Source organism: Suricata suricatta, chromosome X, assembly GCF_006229205.1.
Source record: "Suricata suricatta isolate VVHF042 chromosome X, meerkat_22Aug2017_6uvM2_HiC, whole genome shotgun sequence".
Lineage (NCBI taxonomy): Eukaryota > Metazoa > Chordata > Mammalia > Carnivora > Herpestidae > Suricata > Suricata suricatta.
The window spans coordinates 92,380,051-92,394,914 of record NC_043717.1 but is presented as its reverse complement, the minus strand read 5'-3'; the positions used below and the strand labels follow the sequence as shown (position 1 = coordinate 92,394,914).

At 37.2% G+C, this 14,864-nt stretch overlaps 1 protein-coding gene across 5 annotated transcripts in view; it reads left to right on the top strand.

The window, feature by feature from the left end:
* The window catches only part of ENOX2 (ecto-NOX disulfide-thiol exchanger 2), a 249,160-nt gene that overhangs the window by 173,987 nt on the left and 60,309 nt on the right, over nucleotides 1–14,864 (top strand). For 4 of the 5 annotated variants that reach the window (XM_029930552.1, XM_029930555.1, XM_029930553.1 and 1 more), the window contains one exon: nucleotides 7,334–7,468. In XM_029930552.1, coding sequence (XP_029786412.1) covers nucleotides 7,372–7,468 — 97 coding nt within the window. In that variant the 5' untranslated portion in view covers nucleotides 7,334–7,371. Of the gene's footprint in view, nucleotides 1–302; nucleotides 455–7,333; nucleotides 7,469–14,864 lie in introns of all 5 variants that reach the window. The other variant, XM_029930551.1, reaches the window with a different exon arrangement.

Genomic DNA, 14,864 nt, shown 5'->3' with positions numbered 1-14,864 from the left:
CCTAATATAGCATAGTGGTTAAGAGCATGAATTGTGGAGCCAGACTGCCTGGGTTTGAATTAGGCTTCACTGCAAGCTAACTTTATGACCATTGACAGGTTGCTTAACCTCCCTGCTCCTGTTATCTCATCAGTGAAATAAGGGTAAAGAGAGGTCCTACTTTCATAGGGCTGTTGTGAGTTATAAATTAATGTACATAAAGTGCCTAGAACAGTGCCTGACACAATAAATATTAAGTATTAACTATTTTTAGTCTTGTTATAATTATTATCATTAACACTATTATTTACCATTTATCTAAGTCCTGGTATGTTCCAGAAGTCTGATGTTTCACCCAGCTTTGGACCACTATCTTCCTTCTGCAGCAATGACTAGAGAGCTAAATCCACTGTGCAATACTACATAATGCAAAGAGATTTTATTTGGCTCTGGTTCTATGAAATAGGCATTGCAGGTAAGCCCCACTTTGTACAATTGCTGAGTTCTTCCAGAGTTCACTTATTTAAAAGGATACTAATTGACACCTACTTTTAGCTAATCACTGTAGAGTATACAAAAGTAAATGAGATTTATATCTCCTGCATTCAAGGAGCTAACAAATATGGCTGCTACATGCACATTTTATGTTAGTAAATTTAACTACCTTTAAATTTTCAAAGAAATTCTAGTCAATTCCTTTTTACCCATGAGGAATTTCTATGTGATAAAAATTATCTTCCTATTTTCAGATTTATCTTTCTTAAAGTTTGTATTTCTATAAGTATTGTGTAAGTAACTATTGTGATATTCTTATACTGTCAGCATTTAGGATTATAATACCTCAAGAATGTCTATGCTGGACTTTCTTACATATGTTCATGTATTTCCTTATTCATTTATTTAAAATAGTTTCTTGAACATCAACTTTGTGTCAGACACAGTGTCTAGGCATGAAGAATAACAGGAGGAATGAAGGAATCCAGTGTCAAGGAGCAAAGACAGATATAGAAAGGTTATAAAAATGTAATGTAATAAAGGCTATTATAGTAATGTGTTCATTGAACTATGGGAACACAAAAAATAAAGGGCCCTTTGGGAAAGAGTTTAGTGTGATGGATAAGACGGTGGGCATTGGTACCAGAGCTGCCTGGGTCCATATTCCTGTTCTACCACTTATTAGGTATGTGATATTGAGCTGATTACTTAAACTCTATATGCCTCTGTTTCATTATCTGTATAATATATTGTTAAAATTCCTATATACGCTGTGTATCTCAGTAGACTTTGAACCCTTCAAGGGTTAGGGCTACTTCTTCAAGGGTTAGGACTACTTCATCATCATCACCTTAACTATTAGCATGTTATTATTACCACTTACCAAGTATTCATTCTAAGCCAGGAGCCATGCTAAATCCTTTACCCACATTATCTAATTTAATCTTCAACAAACCTATAAGGCAAATATTATCCCTTTCCTAAATGTTTAGCTTGCCATTTTTTCTCATCAAACCCAGTTCTTTGTTCAGAGCACTTATTGCAATGTATAATTATTTTATGTTGATCTGTATTTAATATCTCCTTCCTGCACTTCATAAGACCAAGGATCAGGATGAGGCCTGTTTGACTCACCATAATGTCTTCAACATCTATAATGGTTCCTGGCACACATAAAATGTACAATGAATGTACAATAAATATAAAAGGAAGGCTGGAAGGCAGACCAGCAATAAGAGAAGTAAAGAGAAACAGAATGAGCACAAACTCTAGTCCAGAACCATCTAACTCCCAAACCCATGATCTTGATCACTAGACAGTTGCTTCCTACTCTTAACAGACTTTCAATAGATGTTTGTTGACAGAATCCTCTCCTCAACTTTGCACAATACTATGTAACAAAATTATAGTAAGCATAAAAATCAATAGATAAAAACATGGACATAAGAAAGAGAATTATGAGAGAGTGAATTGTAAGAGAAGGAGAGTTTTTCTCTTAATAAAAGAATAGGCCATCTGGATGTCCTCTTTGGAGAAGTGTCTGTTTATGTCTTCTGCCCATTTTCTTCACTGGATTATTCATTTTTCGGGTGTGGATTTTGGTGAGGTCCCTGTAGATTTTGGATACTAGCCCTTTATAATGAAACTAAACCACTTTCTTACACCATACACAAAAATAAACTCAACATGGATGAAGGACCTGAATGTGAGACAGGAAACCATCAAAACCTTAGAGGAAAATGCAGGAAACAACTTCCTTGACCTCAACCACAGCAATTTCTTACTCCACATTTCCAAAGGCAAGGGAGTCAAGAGGAAAATTGAAGTATTGGGACCTCCTCAAGATAAAAAGCTTCTGCACTGCAAAGGAAACAATCAAGAAAACTAATAGGCAACCGACAGAATGGGAAAAGATAGTTGCAAATGACATATCAGATAAAGGGCTAGTATCCAAAGTCTAGAAAGAACTCACCAAACTCCACAACCAAATAATGAATAATCTATCTGGTGAAGAAATGGGCAGAAGACATGAACAGACACTTATCAAAAGAGGACATCCAGATGGCCAAGAGGCACATGAAATGATGTTCAGCACCACTCATCATCAGGGAAATACAAATTGAAATCACACTGAGATACCACCTCACGCTGGTCAGAGTGGCTAAAATGAACAAATCAGGAGACTATAGATGCTGGCGAGGATGTGGTGAAGCAGGCACCCTCCTACAGTGTTAGTGGGAATGTAAACTGGTGCAACTGATCTGCAAAATATAGTGGATGTTCCTCAAAAAATTAACAATAGAACTCCCCTATGACCCAGCAATAGCACTGCTAGGAATTTACCCACAGGATACAGGAGTGCTGATGCATAGGGGCACATGTACCCCAATGTTCATAACAGCACTTTCAACAATAGCCAAATCATGGAAAGAGTCTAAATGTTCATCAACTGAGGAATGCATCAAGAAAATGTGGTTTATATATACAATGGAATACTACATGGCCATGAGAAAGAATAAAATCTGGCCATTTGTAGCAACATGGATGGAACTCGAGGGTGTTATGCTAAGTGAAATAAGTCAGGTAGAGAAGGACAGATACCATATGTTTTCACTCATAAGTGGAACAGGAGACCATGGGGGAGGGGATGGGGAAAAAATGGTTGGGAAGAAGGAGGAAGGCAAGCCATGAGAGACTCTTGAATATTGAGAACAAACTGAGGGTTGAGGGGGGTGGGGGAAAGGGGTAAGGGCGGTGATGGGCATGGAGGAGGGCACTTGTTGGGATGATCACTGGGTGTTATATGGAAACCAACTTGACATAAACTATAAAAGAAAAATAAAATAACAAAAAATAAATTAATAAATAAAAAGTACTGAATTTATCATAGCAAAACAATGCTATAAATTACACATGGTTCTTTTCTAAACCATCTGGTTCATGTAAAGAATCTCAGCAGGGACTCTACTTGCTAACATTTTAACAGGTTCTTTGAATTAATATATATTTCAAAAATAGTAATTCTGTACTGTTCTTTAAAAAAGCTGATAATTTAGATAATTCTGTCTCTTCCCCAAAATTAGTTCAGTAATCTCTAAAGGTCCCTTCCAGTTATAACAGTCTCTAAAACTTGTCTCCCCTGTACTGAAAATTGGGAATTCAGATGAACCAGATAATCAATATGTAAACTCTTGATTCAAAGGGTACTTGATGCCCCATGTTTATTTTCTTAATTATATTTACAAGGCCATAATGTCTTCATGGGAGACCACTGAAAACTGGGTGTGAGGACTAGAGTTTCTGGCGATAGAGAAATCACCAGTTCTGAAATGTGACTTCTAACTATAGTAACAAATGCAAAGGCCATCAGTCACTCTCTCTGTGTGTGTAGAAGGGGAGTGGGTTATGAAGAAGTGACATAGGAAACATACAAGAATCATAGAAGTGAATAATTCATAAATATTTTTGAACATTTGCATTTCTTGTTCTGACCAATCAGTGACCAAAATAGCACTTGTATAAATAACCAGGGCAAGGATCATCCCTGATATTTCCAGGTTAGAAGGATGTGATAGATGTTAGCAAGTTACTATCAGAACAGAGTTGTCTTCCGGAGTGTAATTGGCAGGAGTGTATACTAAGAGGTAGGAGAAAAGCTATGGAAATATTTTTCTATGAAAATCAGTAGTCAGGAGGGAAATTTCCAAAAAATATGTCTTTCTGTGCTCCCAACTATGCAGTATAATATATGCACATGCATTCATAACCCACTTCAGTGTCTGCTTATGTCATTATTGCTACTGGAATGTCTTTTTCCTTTTTCTTTTTTAACCTATCTAATAACTACCCATCGCTCAAGACATGTTCTGTAAAAATCTGGCCAATTTGTTCAAATCCTATCTTCTCTGTGAAGTCTTTCCCACCTACTCAAGCCACATTTTCATTCCTTAAATTTCAGTAAAATTTCCAGTCAATTCCATTCAATTCTTTGATTGTTTCTTAATTATTTCATTGGAGATAGTAAAGCATTGTGACTAAAAGTATATATCCTGCATGACCTTGGACAATATGTTACCTTTAAAAGACTTTCACCTAATAAATGGAGATATGAATAGTCCACTCACAAGGTTATTTTGAAAGATAATTGAAAAGAATATGTGCCAAGTGCTTTACCTAGTATGTGGTAAGTGTTCAATAATTAGTAGTAGTAGTGGATGGAGGTGGTGAGAGTAATGATAATAGTAAAATCATTGCCACCATCATTGGTCTCTTCAATTAGATTGTATAACCTTAGAAGTCAAGGACTATTTATGCTATCTGCTTATTCACTGATGTCCCCCTAATTCCCAAAATACTTAATTGGCTAATCTGATATCTGCTGATTGTATGTCCATCCCTATTTAATGTTAACTGCCTCAAAGAAATGCAATTACATCAAAAATAGAATTTTTTAATTTTTATTCTACCATGGAAGCTCTTAGTTTTTCATAGTTTGCATGCATGAGTAGTTTGGATGGAAGCTGATGAAATAATCATATGTAATTAGACTATGAGAAGAATAGGAAACCTCTTAGTCATCCCAAGCTCCTGTCGTATATATGCTTGGAAAAAAAAAAAAAACCCAGAAAACTACAAAACCCTGATGAGTGAAATCAAAGAAGTACTAAATAAATGGAGAGATATTTCAGTCCATGGATAGGAAGACTCAATATTGTCAAGATGTCAGTTCTTCTCAACTTGATTTAATGCATTCCAAATAAATATCCAAGCAAGTTATTTTGTAGTTATCAACAGACAGACTCTAATCAGATTATATGGAGAGGCACAAGACTCAGAATACCCAACACAAAGTTGAAGAAGAACAAAGTTGGAAGCCCGATACTACCGAACTTCAAGATTTACTATAAGGCTACAGCGATCAAGCCAGTGTGATATTGGTGAAATAATAGACAAATAGACCAGTGATGTAGAGAACCCAGAAACAGACCCCACAAATAGAGTTAACTGGTCTTTCACAAAGGAGTAAATGCAATACAATGAGCAAAGAAAGTCTCTTCAACAAATGTGCCAGAACAGCTGGAAATCCCCATGCAAAAAAAGATCTTATACCCATCACAAAAATTAACCCAAAATGGATCATAGACCTAAATGTGAAATGCAAAACTATAAAACTCCTAGCAAATAACATGAGAGAAAAACCTAAAGGACCTTGGATATGGTGATGACTTTTTTAAATGTTTATTTGTTTTTGAGAGAAAGAGAGAGAGAAGGAATCAAAGCAAGCTTTGCACTGACAGCAGAGAGCCCAATGTGGGGCTGGAACCCACAAAGTGTGAGATCTTGACCTGAGCCAAAGTTGGATGCTTAACTGACTGAGCACCTAGGCACCCCAGTGATGACTTTTTAATACACCAAAGGCATGATCCATGAAAGAAATTATTGATAAGCTGGACTTCATTAAAATTAAAATCTTATGTTCTGCAAAAGACAGTGTAAAGATAATGAGACTGTGATCCACAAACTGGGAGAAAATATTTGCAAAATACACATCTGGTAAAGGGCTGTTATCTAAAATATACAAAGAACTCTTAAAACACAATAAGAAAACAACGCAATTTAAAAACAGGTCAAAAACTTTAACAGACAACTCACTAAGAACATACACAGATGGCAAATAAATATATTAAAGTATGTTCCATATTATATAAAAGGAAAATGCAAACTTAAACAGCAAAAAATACCACTACACACCTATTAGAATGACCAGAATCCAGAACACTGACAACAGTAAATATTAGTGATGATATGGAGCAACAGGAACTCTCATTCATTGCCAGTAGGGATGCAAACTGGTTTGTCCACTTTAGAAAATAGGCTGACAGTTTCTTACAAAAGTAAATATGCTCTTACTATACAATTCAGTGATTGTGCTGCTTGGCATTTACCCAAGAGTTGAAAACTTCTGTTCATACAAAACTGTGCACATGGATGTTTATAGCAGTTTTATTCATAATTGTCAAAACTTGGAAACAATACAATGTTCTTCAGTAGCTGAATGGATAAATAAACTGTGGTATGTCCATATGATGGAATATTATGCAGCACTAAAAGAAAATGAGCTATCAGGCCATGAAAAGACATGGAGGAAATTTAAATGAATACTACTGAGAAAACCCAATCTGAAAAGGCTGTGTGTTGTATGATGCCAACTATGTGACATTAGAGAAAAGGCAAAACTATGGAGATGGAATAAGATCAGTAATTGCCAGAGGTTGGAGTATAGGGAGAGATGATATAAGCAGAGCACAGAGAATTTTTAGGGCAGTGAAAATATTCTGTATGATACCACAATGATGTATACATGTTATGCATTTTTCCAAACCTGTAGAATGTACACCAAGAATGAACCCTAGTGTAAACTATGGCTTTTGGGTGATTATGATGCATCATTGTAACAAATGTACTCTGGTGGAGGATGTTGATAATGGGGGAGGCTATGCATGTGTGAGGGTGGGGGGTATAAATGAAGTCTCTGTACCTTCTCTGCAACTTTGCTGTGAACATAAAACTGCTCTAAAAAATAAAGGCTTCATCAAAAAACAAGAAGAAAGGAAGGAACAGAGGGAGTGGAAAGAGCACGGAAGAAACACTAAAGCATCATCTGGTAAACTTCTTTCAAATTCTGACTTCCTTTCAGTCAGCCTGTATTGTTTTAACCCTTGTAAAGAGCTGGAATTAATGCCCTGTCTACTACTTGCCCATCAGTCCATTTCTGTAAAGAGTTTGCCAGTTTATGTTAAGCAAACTACATACTGAAACCTTAATACAACAAATTATTTTGCATGTCATTTCTTTTTAGCTGATAGTAACAGAACTCTGAATGTGGATTCCACTGCAATGACACTACCTATGTCTGATCCAACTGCATGGGCCACAGCAATGAATAATCTTGGAATGGCACCACTGGGAATTGCCGGACAACCAATTTTGCCTGGTATGCTATTTTTAATCACGTCACAAGTGTTTCTTTTTATTGACCATGTGGTAATAAATATAACAGTATGACACAACTTATTTTGAAGTTGACATTTACCAGATTCTGCCTAGAGTGTGCATTTTTGTAATATGAGCTTTATAGGCAGGGTGGCCAGTAGTTATTAGTATACTCCTTATTGCACTATGGGCTAGGGATATGTCTGATGCAGGATATGGGCATTGATATTTAAATAGCTTGTTGAAATAAAAGGCAACAGAATTTGGCAAGGAATTATAAAGTTTATCTAATTTTATAGATTTAAAGGAGACAAATAGACATGGGTGGAAATGAGAATTGACTTAGACACCTCAAAAATCTTAGATTCCTAAAGTGGGGGAAGGAGATGGTAGGTAACATCCCAAAGTGGTTCACATTGTATAACCATCCATGTTTTTTTTAAGCAAAGAACCAGTAAGAGAATGGGCATGGTGTACGTACTCCATCTCCACTAAAGATAAAATCAGAAGAAAAATTCCACAGCCTCTGAAGGGTTTGTTTTAATCACACACAAAAAAATTCTGTACTATCAGAACTATTAACCATTAAAATGGATTTGTGAAGACATTAGGGAATTGCCATCTCCAGAGGCACTTTTAAATTTTTTTAATGTTTTTTTTTATTTTTGATACAGAGAGAGACAGAGCGTGAGAGAGGGAGGGGGGGAGGGGCAGAGAGAGAAGGAGACACAGAACAGGAAGCAGCCTCCAGGCTCTGAGCTAGCTGTCAGCACAGAGCCTGACGCGGGGCTCGAACCCACGAACGTGAGATCTGACCTGAGCCGAAGTCGGAGGCTTAACCGACTGAGCCACCCAGGCGCCCCTGGAGTGCTTTTAAAATAGCCTCAATATTAATCTCCCCAGGTTCATTTTATTGTTATCCTACTTTTAAAAGAATAACAGGACCAGGCCCACTGAGTACCTTGCTACTCAAAGTATAATCTGCATAGCCTGAGGCCTGTTAAGAATTGCCGAATCTTAGGCACCAGCCCAGAGCTATTGAATCAGAAGCTGCATTTTAACATGATCCCCAGTTTATTTGCAAACACAGTAGAGAAAAGGATCTAGAGTAATGCCACTTTGTTGTGCCATTTGTCTATATAGTGACCTCCACCCCTTCCCCCAAAATAATTTCACAATTCCAATTCAGATTTTGAATTCGTGTAAGGTATAATGGGGGCATGGTAGTGTAGGCAACAGTACTTTATAACCTTAATAATAAATTAAGAAATGGGATTACATGGAAAACAAGCTTAAAAGCAGCCAAATATAAAGGGGAAACTATGTAAATGAGAAATGGGTCGAGAACAAAGGAGCTTCGAGTATGTATGTGACAGAGGCAACAAACTGTCCCACCAAACTATAATTCATGTCATGGACTATAGTTGACTAGACTGCATCCTACTCCATTTAACCACCCATGATTGAAATGACCAATCATGAGGGCTGAATGATTGGACCATAGATCTCCTTGGGTTTTGAATGACTAGTGGGGCCAATCTGGAATCAGCAGGTGTCATGACAGGAGCCACTATTGCATAACAGTTAAACATTCAGACTCTGGAGTAAATCTGCCTGACTTCCAAGCCTGTTTCTTTCACTACTTTATCTTGAGTACTTGAATATCTTCTTTGAGACTCTATTTCCTCATTCATAAAGTCAGGCTAATAATACTTAACTCCTTAGGATTTTTGTGACAAATTGCACAATGCCTGGCACATAGTGATCAAACATGTTAGCTATTAAAATACTTTTAAATCATTAGTAATATATTTCTTATACATATTTGTAAAGGATGTAATAGGTCTTTTAAATTTAGTTCTTCCTCATTATTTCATTGTAACAGAATTTAAACTAAAACATTATATATCATTTTATAGCTCCATTTGGAGTGGTCCTGAGTCACAATCTCTTACAGTCTAGAAAGGCTAGATAATCTGATTTGCCTTAAACATGACCAGTTCACTCAAATCTGATTTGTATGGGTATATGTCTCAGGGAAAAATCTTGAGGCCAGATCTGCACTGATGCCAAGGGGACTATATGTTACTTATATCAGATTATTTGTAAATTATAATATCTAAACATAAATCTATACTCACATGATAATCTTCAGCATTTAGCCACCCATATGCAATGTGGAGCAAGAAAGGCTTAGCACTGAGAGTAAAAAAAATCATACAAGCCATGATTATAGGCCCAAAGCTTATGCTGGGGTCAATAAAAGGCCTAAAAAATTGGGTAGGTTTTCTTCACAGTAGTTCAGAGGGCTATTCCTGCAGAGAGAGTATCTTGTTTACTATTTAACAATGTAGGCCTCAAAGACAGACTATTTGGGTTTGGATCCTTGCTCTGCCACTTGCTGGCTATGTGACCTCACACAAGTTACTTGACCTATCTGTGCCTCAGTTCCCTCATCTGTAAAATGAGGGTAACTCTAGTATCTACCTCATAGGATTGCTGTGAAGATTAAATAATATGCTTAGCCCAATGTTTGGCATATAATAAGCACTCAATAAAGGTTAACTGTCATCATTATTATTACTATTAATAGCGCTATATGCTCTTTAAGATAAAGGAAATACTAACATCTTTCCCTCAAATAGCTGCTGAGCTACCACTTAAATTGAAAGTATTTGAGTGCAATGCAGCCACCATCAGCTCTAATGAGAATTCCTCACATTCACTTCCAACCAGACATTTGAAACCTCACAAGTGATTTTCATTTCTACTTCTAGCCCTCTTTGCCTACATCTTATTTTCTTAAGCACTATGAAGAAATAGATTTTTAGGGTCCCCTTCAACTTCGTAATTCAGTAATCTTTTAGCTATGCTCTAGGGAAGGTTACTTGATTTTGGAAACCAGATCTTAGAAATACTGATACTTCATTTAGTAGTACCCTTTTTGTCTTAAAAGTATATGGAGCAACAGTATTGAGCTGAGACATATTTTGCAAAGCTATCTGTAAAATTACTTGAGTTTCATGTCAGCATTTTTCTCCTCTCTGTATTATTTTAAGAAGGCAGTTTAACCATTGAGATTAGAACACGGGTTCAGGATCCAGGCTGCCCAGGTTCAAATAAATCCCTGCTCTACCATTTAGTAGCTATGTAAACATTGACAAGTTATTCAACCTCTCTAGGCCTCAGTTTCTTCATCTGTGAAACACAAATAATAATAGGATCTATGTTGTGAAGATTAATGAGTGAACACATTAAAGTCTTAGAATGGTTCCTGGCTCACAGTAGTCTCTCAATGAACTTAGCCTTTTTATTGTTTCAAGTTCACATCTGATATATGGCTCACAAAAAAGTTGAATTGTGGCTCATTTGTATGCTTAGCAACAGTGAAGGGTAATGAATGCAGAAGCAAAATTTTCCCTGGGAGAAATGGTGGACAATGGCAGGTGAAGAGAGCAGTACCTGGTCGTGCTGATGACTACTCCTTATAAACCTCACGGGGTATCCACAGAAATGGGAGGTTGGCACCACAATCCAATGCTGTCTACCCTTCTTTTGCCTAGATTTTTGGGAACATGGTGCCTGTTATTTTTATTATGTAACATTTTAACTGAATGGACTAAAACATCCCCCAATCCTCTCTCCTCCACTCTTCAAGATTCCTTAAAATGGAAATGGCAGCCAATGAGCCACACGGAACTATTCCCTGAGGTCAGTCACTGATAGCTCAGTAATTCAGCTACTTTTCTGCCCTTCAAGAGGTTTCCTACTGAGCCAGCAGACTTTTTTTATCCGGTCTCATCTGCCCTGTGATGATAGAAAAGGCTTGGCATTGATGAAAAATAAATGATACATAAGCTGCCTTGATTTCCCCTAGAGAACTCAAATCCATACTGTCATGGAAGCTGAGTCTCTTGGACACATATCAGCAGGTCAATGTCTGGCTTATTATATTCATTGAGTGGGGAGCAGAGACAGGCCATCTCTGGGGTTTGGTTTGGAGCTCCCTTTCATCTAACATGGTGTTTTGTACAGCTGCTATTCAATAAAATTAATCCACAAGCATGGCAGATTAGGAGGTCTCCTCTGGCTGGCAGATGTCTTTCCTGCGAGAGTATTTGCTTTTCCAAGCTGGCCAAATAAGACTAACGCTAGTTTTTAAAGAGAGGGACAAAAAGAGTCAGACCTTCTGTTTAAGGAGCATTGTTCTGCCCATCATACCAGATAAATCCAAGGATGGACTGATTAAGGAGTACTCACTGAATATTTCCTTTATTTTACTTTATTGTCCCTTCAATTAAAATATCTTTAGCATCCAGATGTGGAGCCTGTGAAGTCCCAAAGGAGACTATGGGCATTGTCATTTTTAAGAAGGCAGTTCTCACTGGACCCAGAGGGCCAATTCTGATGTGAACAGAAAAAATGAGTATATGTGTGACCCATGACAGGCCACTGCTCTACAAGCTCCTCAAGGAGAGACAGACTTGTGTTTCTATTATTTTTAATATCTCCCACAAATAGAATATGGCTTCAGTGACAGATAAGGTTGAAATCCTAGGAAAGGAGAGCACTGTTCATCAGCAAGGTGGACACTTCACTGAAAGTCAATGATATGTAAAACGCTATACCAAATAGAGTTAGTGCCTCCATAAAACAAGCTTAAAGCCTACCCAGTGGTGGTACTCTCAAACTCGCCATGGAAACTGTTACAAAGAGTAGCCAAATGAAATCATTTGTTCATTCATTCATACAATAAATATGTACTGAGGCCTGCTATATGCAGGGTACTGTGAGAAGCCCTGGGGATAAAGCAATGAACAAAAAAGACAAGATTCCTATCCTCTTACTGACTTCAGTATTTTGAGAACCTCCATATTTTCTCCTTAATACATGCTTTTATCCATCCATCTATTCATTAAAAACATACGGAACTAGGGCTGGGGTCAGGGGGATCCAAAATGGGTATGGCTCAATCCTTCCCTTCAAGCTCAGAGTCTAGTATCAGAGGCAAAGTCAGTATCGCTACACTATAGTGTAGCAAATGTCTTAGTAGAAACATATGGAAAAGTACTATTTTAGCCAGGGTGGGATCCCTGGTAGGTGGTGGTGGTCTGGGAAGGTTCACAGAAGTGGTAATATTTGAACTCAGTATCCAGGAATATCTGAGAATGTAACAGGTGGGAAAAAAAAGAGGGCTAATAATGATCCAGGAAGAGGAAATGCATCAATGACTGGAAAGTATGCAAAATTATATGGTATGGCAACAATGGTTAAATATTGAGTTGAATTACATCATTCCATTCCACAAAGTTTGAGGCACCATATAAAAAAGATTACAATAAAAGAGAAAAATTACCAGCAAAATAAGCCAGTATCTAGGAAAACATAAATGAAGATCAAAGGTGAAGACCAGAGGCGCCTGGGTGGCTCAGTCAGTTAAGCCTATGACTCTTGATCTCATCTTAGGTCATGATCTCTAGCTTAGGATTCTCTCTCTCCTCTCCCTGCCCCTCTTCCACTCCCTGTCTCTCTCTTCCTCTCTCTCTCTTCCACTGCCTGTCTCTCTCTTCCTCTCTCTCTGTTCTCAAAATAAATAAATATACATTTTTAAGTAAAGATCAGATAGGGAGGTTCATTAGAATTCAGATGTGTAGGCCATAGGATCCTACCCAATTTCTAAAGCTGAGCTGTACCTGTGACAAGGTAGCCAAAACAAAAAGGGAAACGTTATAAGTTACATAATTTGCATTTTCTATGAAGAAAAAATATACCAAACCTCAGAGAAGTCAACCTTTTCGTGGCCCTTCACAATTTTGTATGTGTATTTGACATTTTAGCACTGAAAGAACTTTTTCATAGGGAGCTTCTTATAGAGATGTACCCTACGTGAGGTAGTTGAGTGATTTCTGCAGCCCAAGCACAATTGTGCAGCCTAAGACTAGTCAATATTATTTTCCCTAGTTTGCTACAAAATATAAAAACTAAAAATATAGTGATTTTTACATAAAGCTAAATTTACTTAATTGAAATGACTGTTCTTTATTCTGAGATTATAGACTTTCTACATTGCTTGATTTAAAATATTCTGTCTTTTATGAACTGTGTGAATGGTATATTGGCTAGTTTCTGTTATTTTTTCCCACATCTGTTTTTGGCAAATTAATAGGAGGATAATTTAATATATGTACATATGTAATTTTTTTATTTCTCTCTAAAGTCTAAAAATCTGGGAACCACAGATGTTGAGTGACATGTCCTCCTCCATGATGAGAGTCAAGGTCATGACCCTTAAACTGTTACATGTTCTAACAAAGGAAGAACACAGTATAAATAAAGAGGAAGGAATAGGGGGAAGGTGGGCTAGAAAGGTAGATATTTGTAAAAATGTATACTAAACAAATAAAGCTTCATTCACATAAATGTGAAATCAAAGTTGAGATTTACTGGAGAGAGGCTTTGTGAACTATAATTATGTCATATAACTCACCCAAACCCCGTTTGCTACCTTATTTGCCATTGTACGTGAACCAGGCCCTGTCTCAACTTTCCAGCTGGCCTGAAGTAAGCATTTAGATGATGTTTTGAAGAAGCAGGCAGTGGTTAGTAGAATTTGAGAGTCATTATGCAAAAATTTGGAACTAGTGATCTATTTCCAAGAGGGCTACTGATAACTGCAGGATCATCTGACTGTGTAACCAGGCTGTCCTGAGAAATATGTATTCTCGCTTCAGATTGACTTCTTGAAAAGTCTTTTTGAGGATTTGCATGAAGAAGAGGCAGTCAGGTTAAAATTTCTCAGTACCCAGGCATAATTCTTACTTTCTAATGAATTTTGTAGGAACTCTAAAGAAATAGCAATGAAGTCCCAAAAATGTATACCTGAATTGGAATTAACTTTTTGTGAAATGCCTTAATTGTATTTAGATCTCATTTGGAACACTTATTTTAGACTAATCTATGGTTGCATTTCAGTGGTTTTATTATGAGTGCCAACTACCTTCTGGTGCTCAAAGAGTCTCTGAAACACCTAACAGAATGGAAATGCCTTTATGGGCCTGGGTGGTGGCTTGGATGGCAAGAAATCACTAAGTTCAAGCAGAGCCTTTCTGAGAGTATGAAGGGGCTTCCAGCTAGCCAAAACCAGGTCCAGTTCTAAAAAGGCAAGACCAACAGTAAAGGTGTCACCTCTTACATTTGCCCACCTCCAGTTCATACACTGTTACAATTCTAACTTTGTGGGTCAAAGTTGAGACAGTGGATTTTAAAAAGACTTCTAAATTACCTATTAGTGTGGCAGTACGTATATCAAATATCTGGACAGGAAGTTCAAAGTGTAGAGATAAGCAACCAGATAGTAGCCTTTTGGAGAGAAACGTTTGAAGGCTTGCTACAGGTTG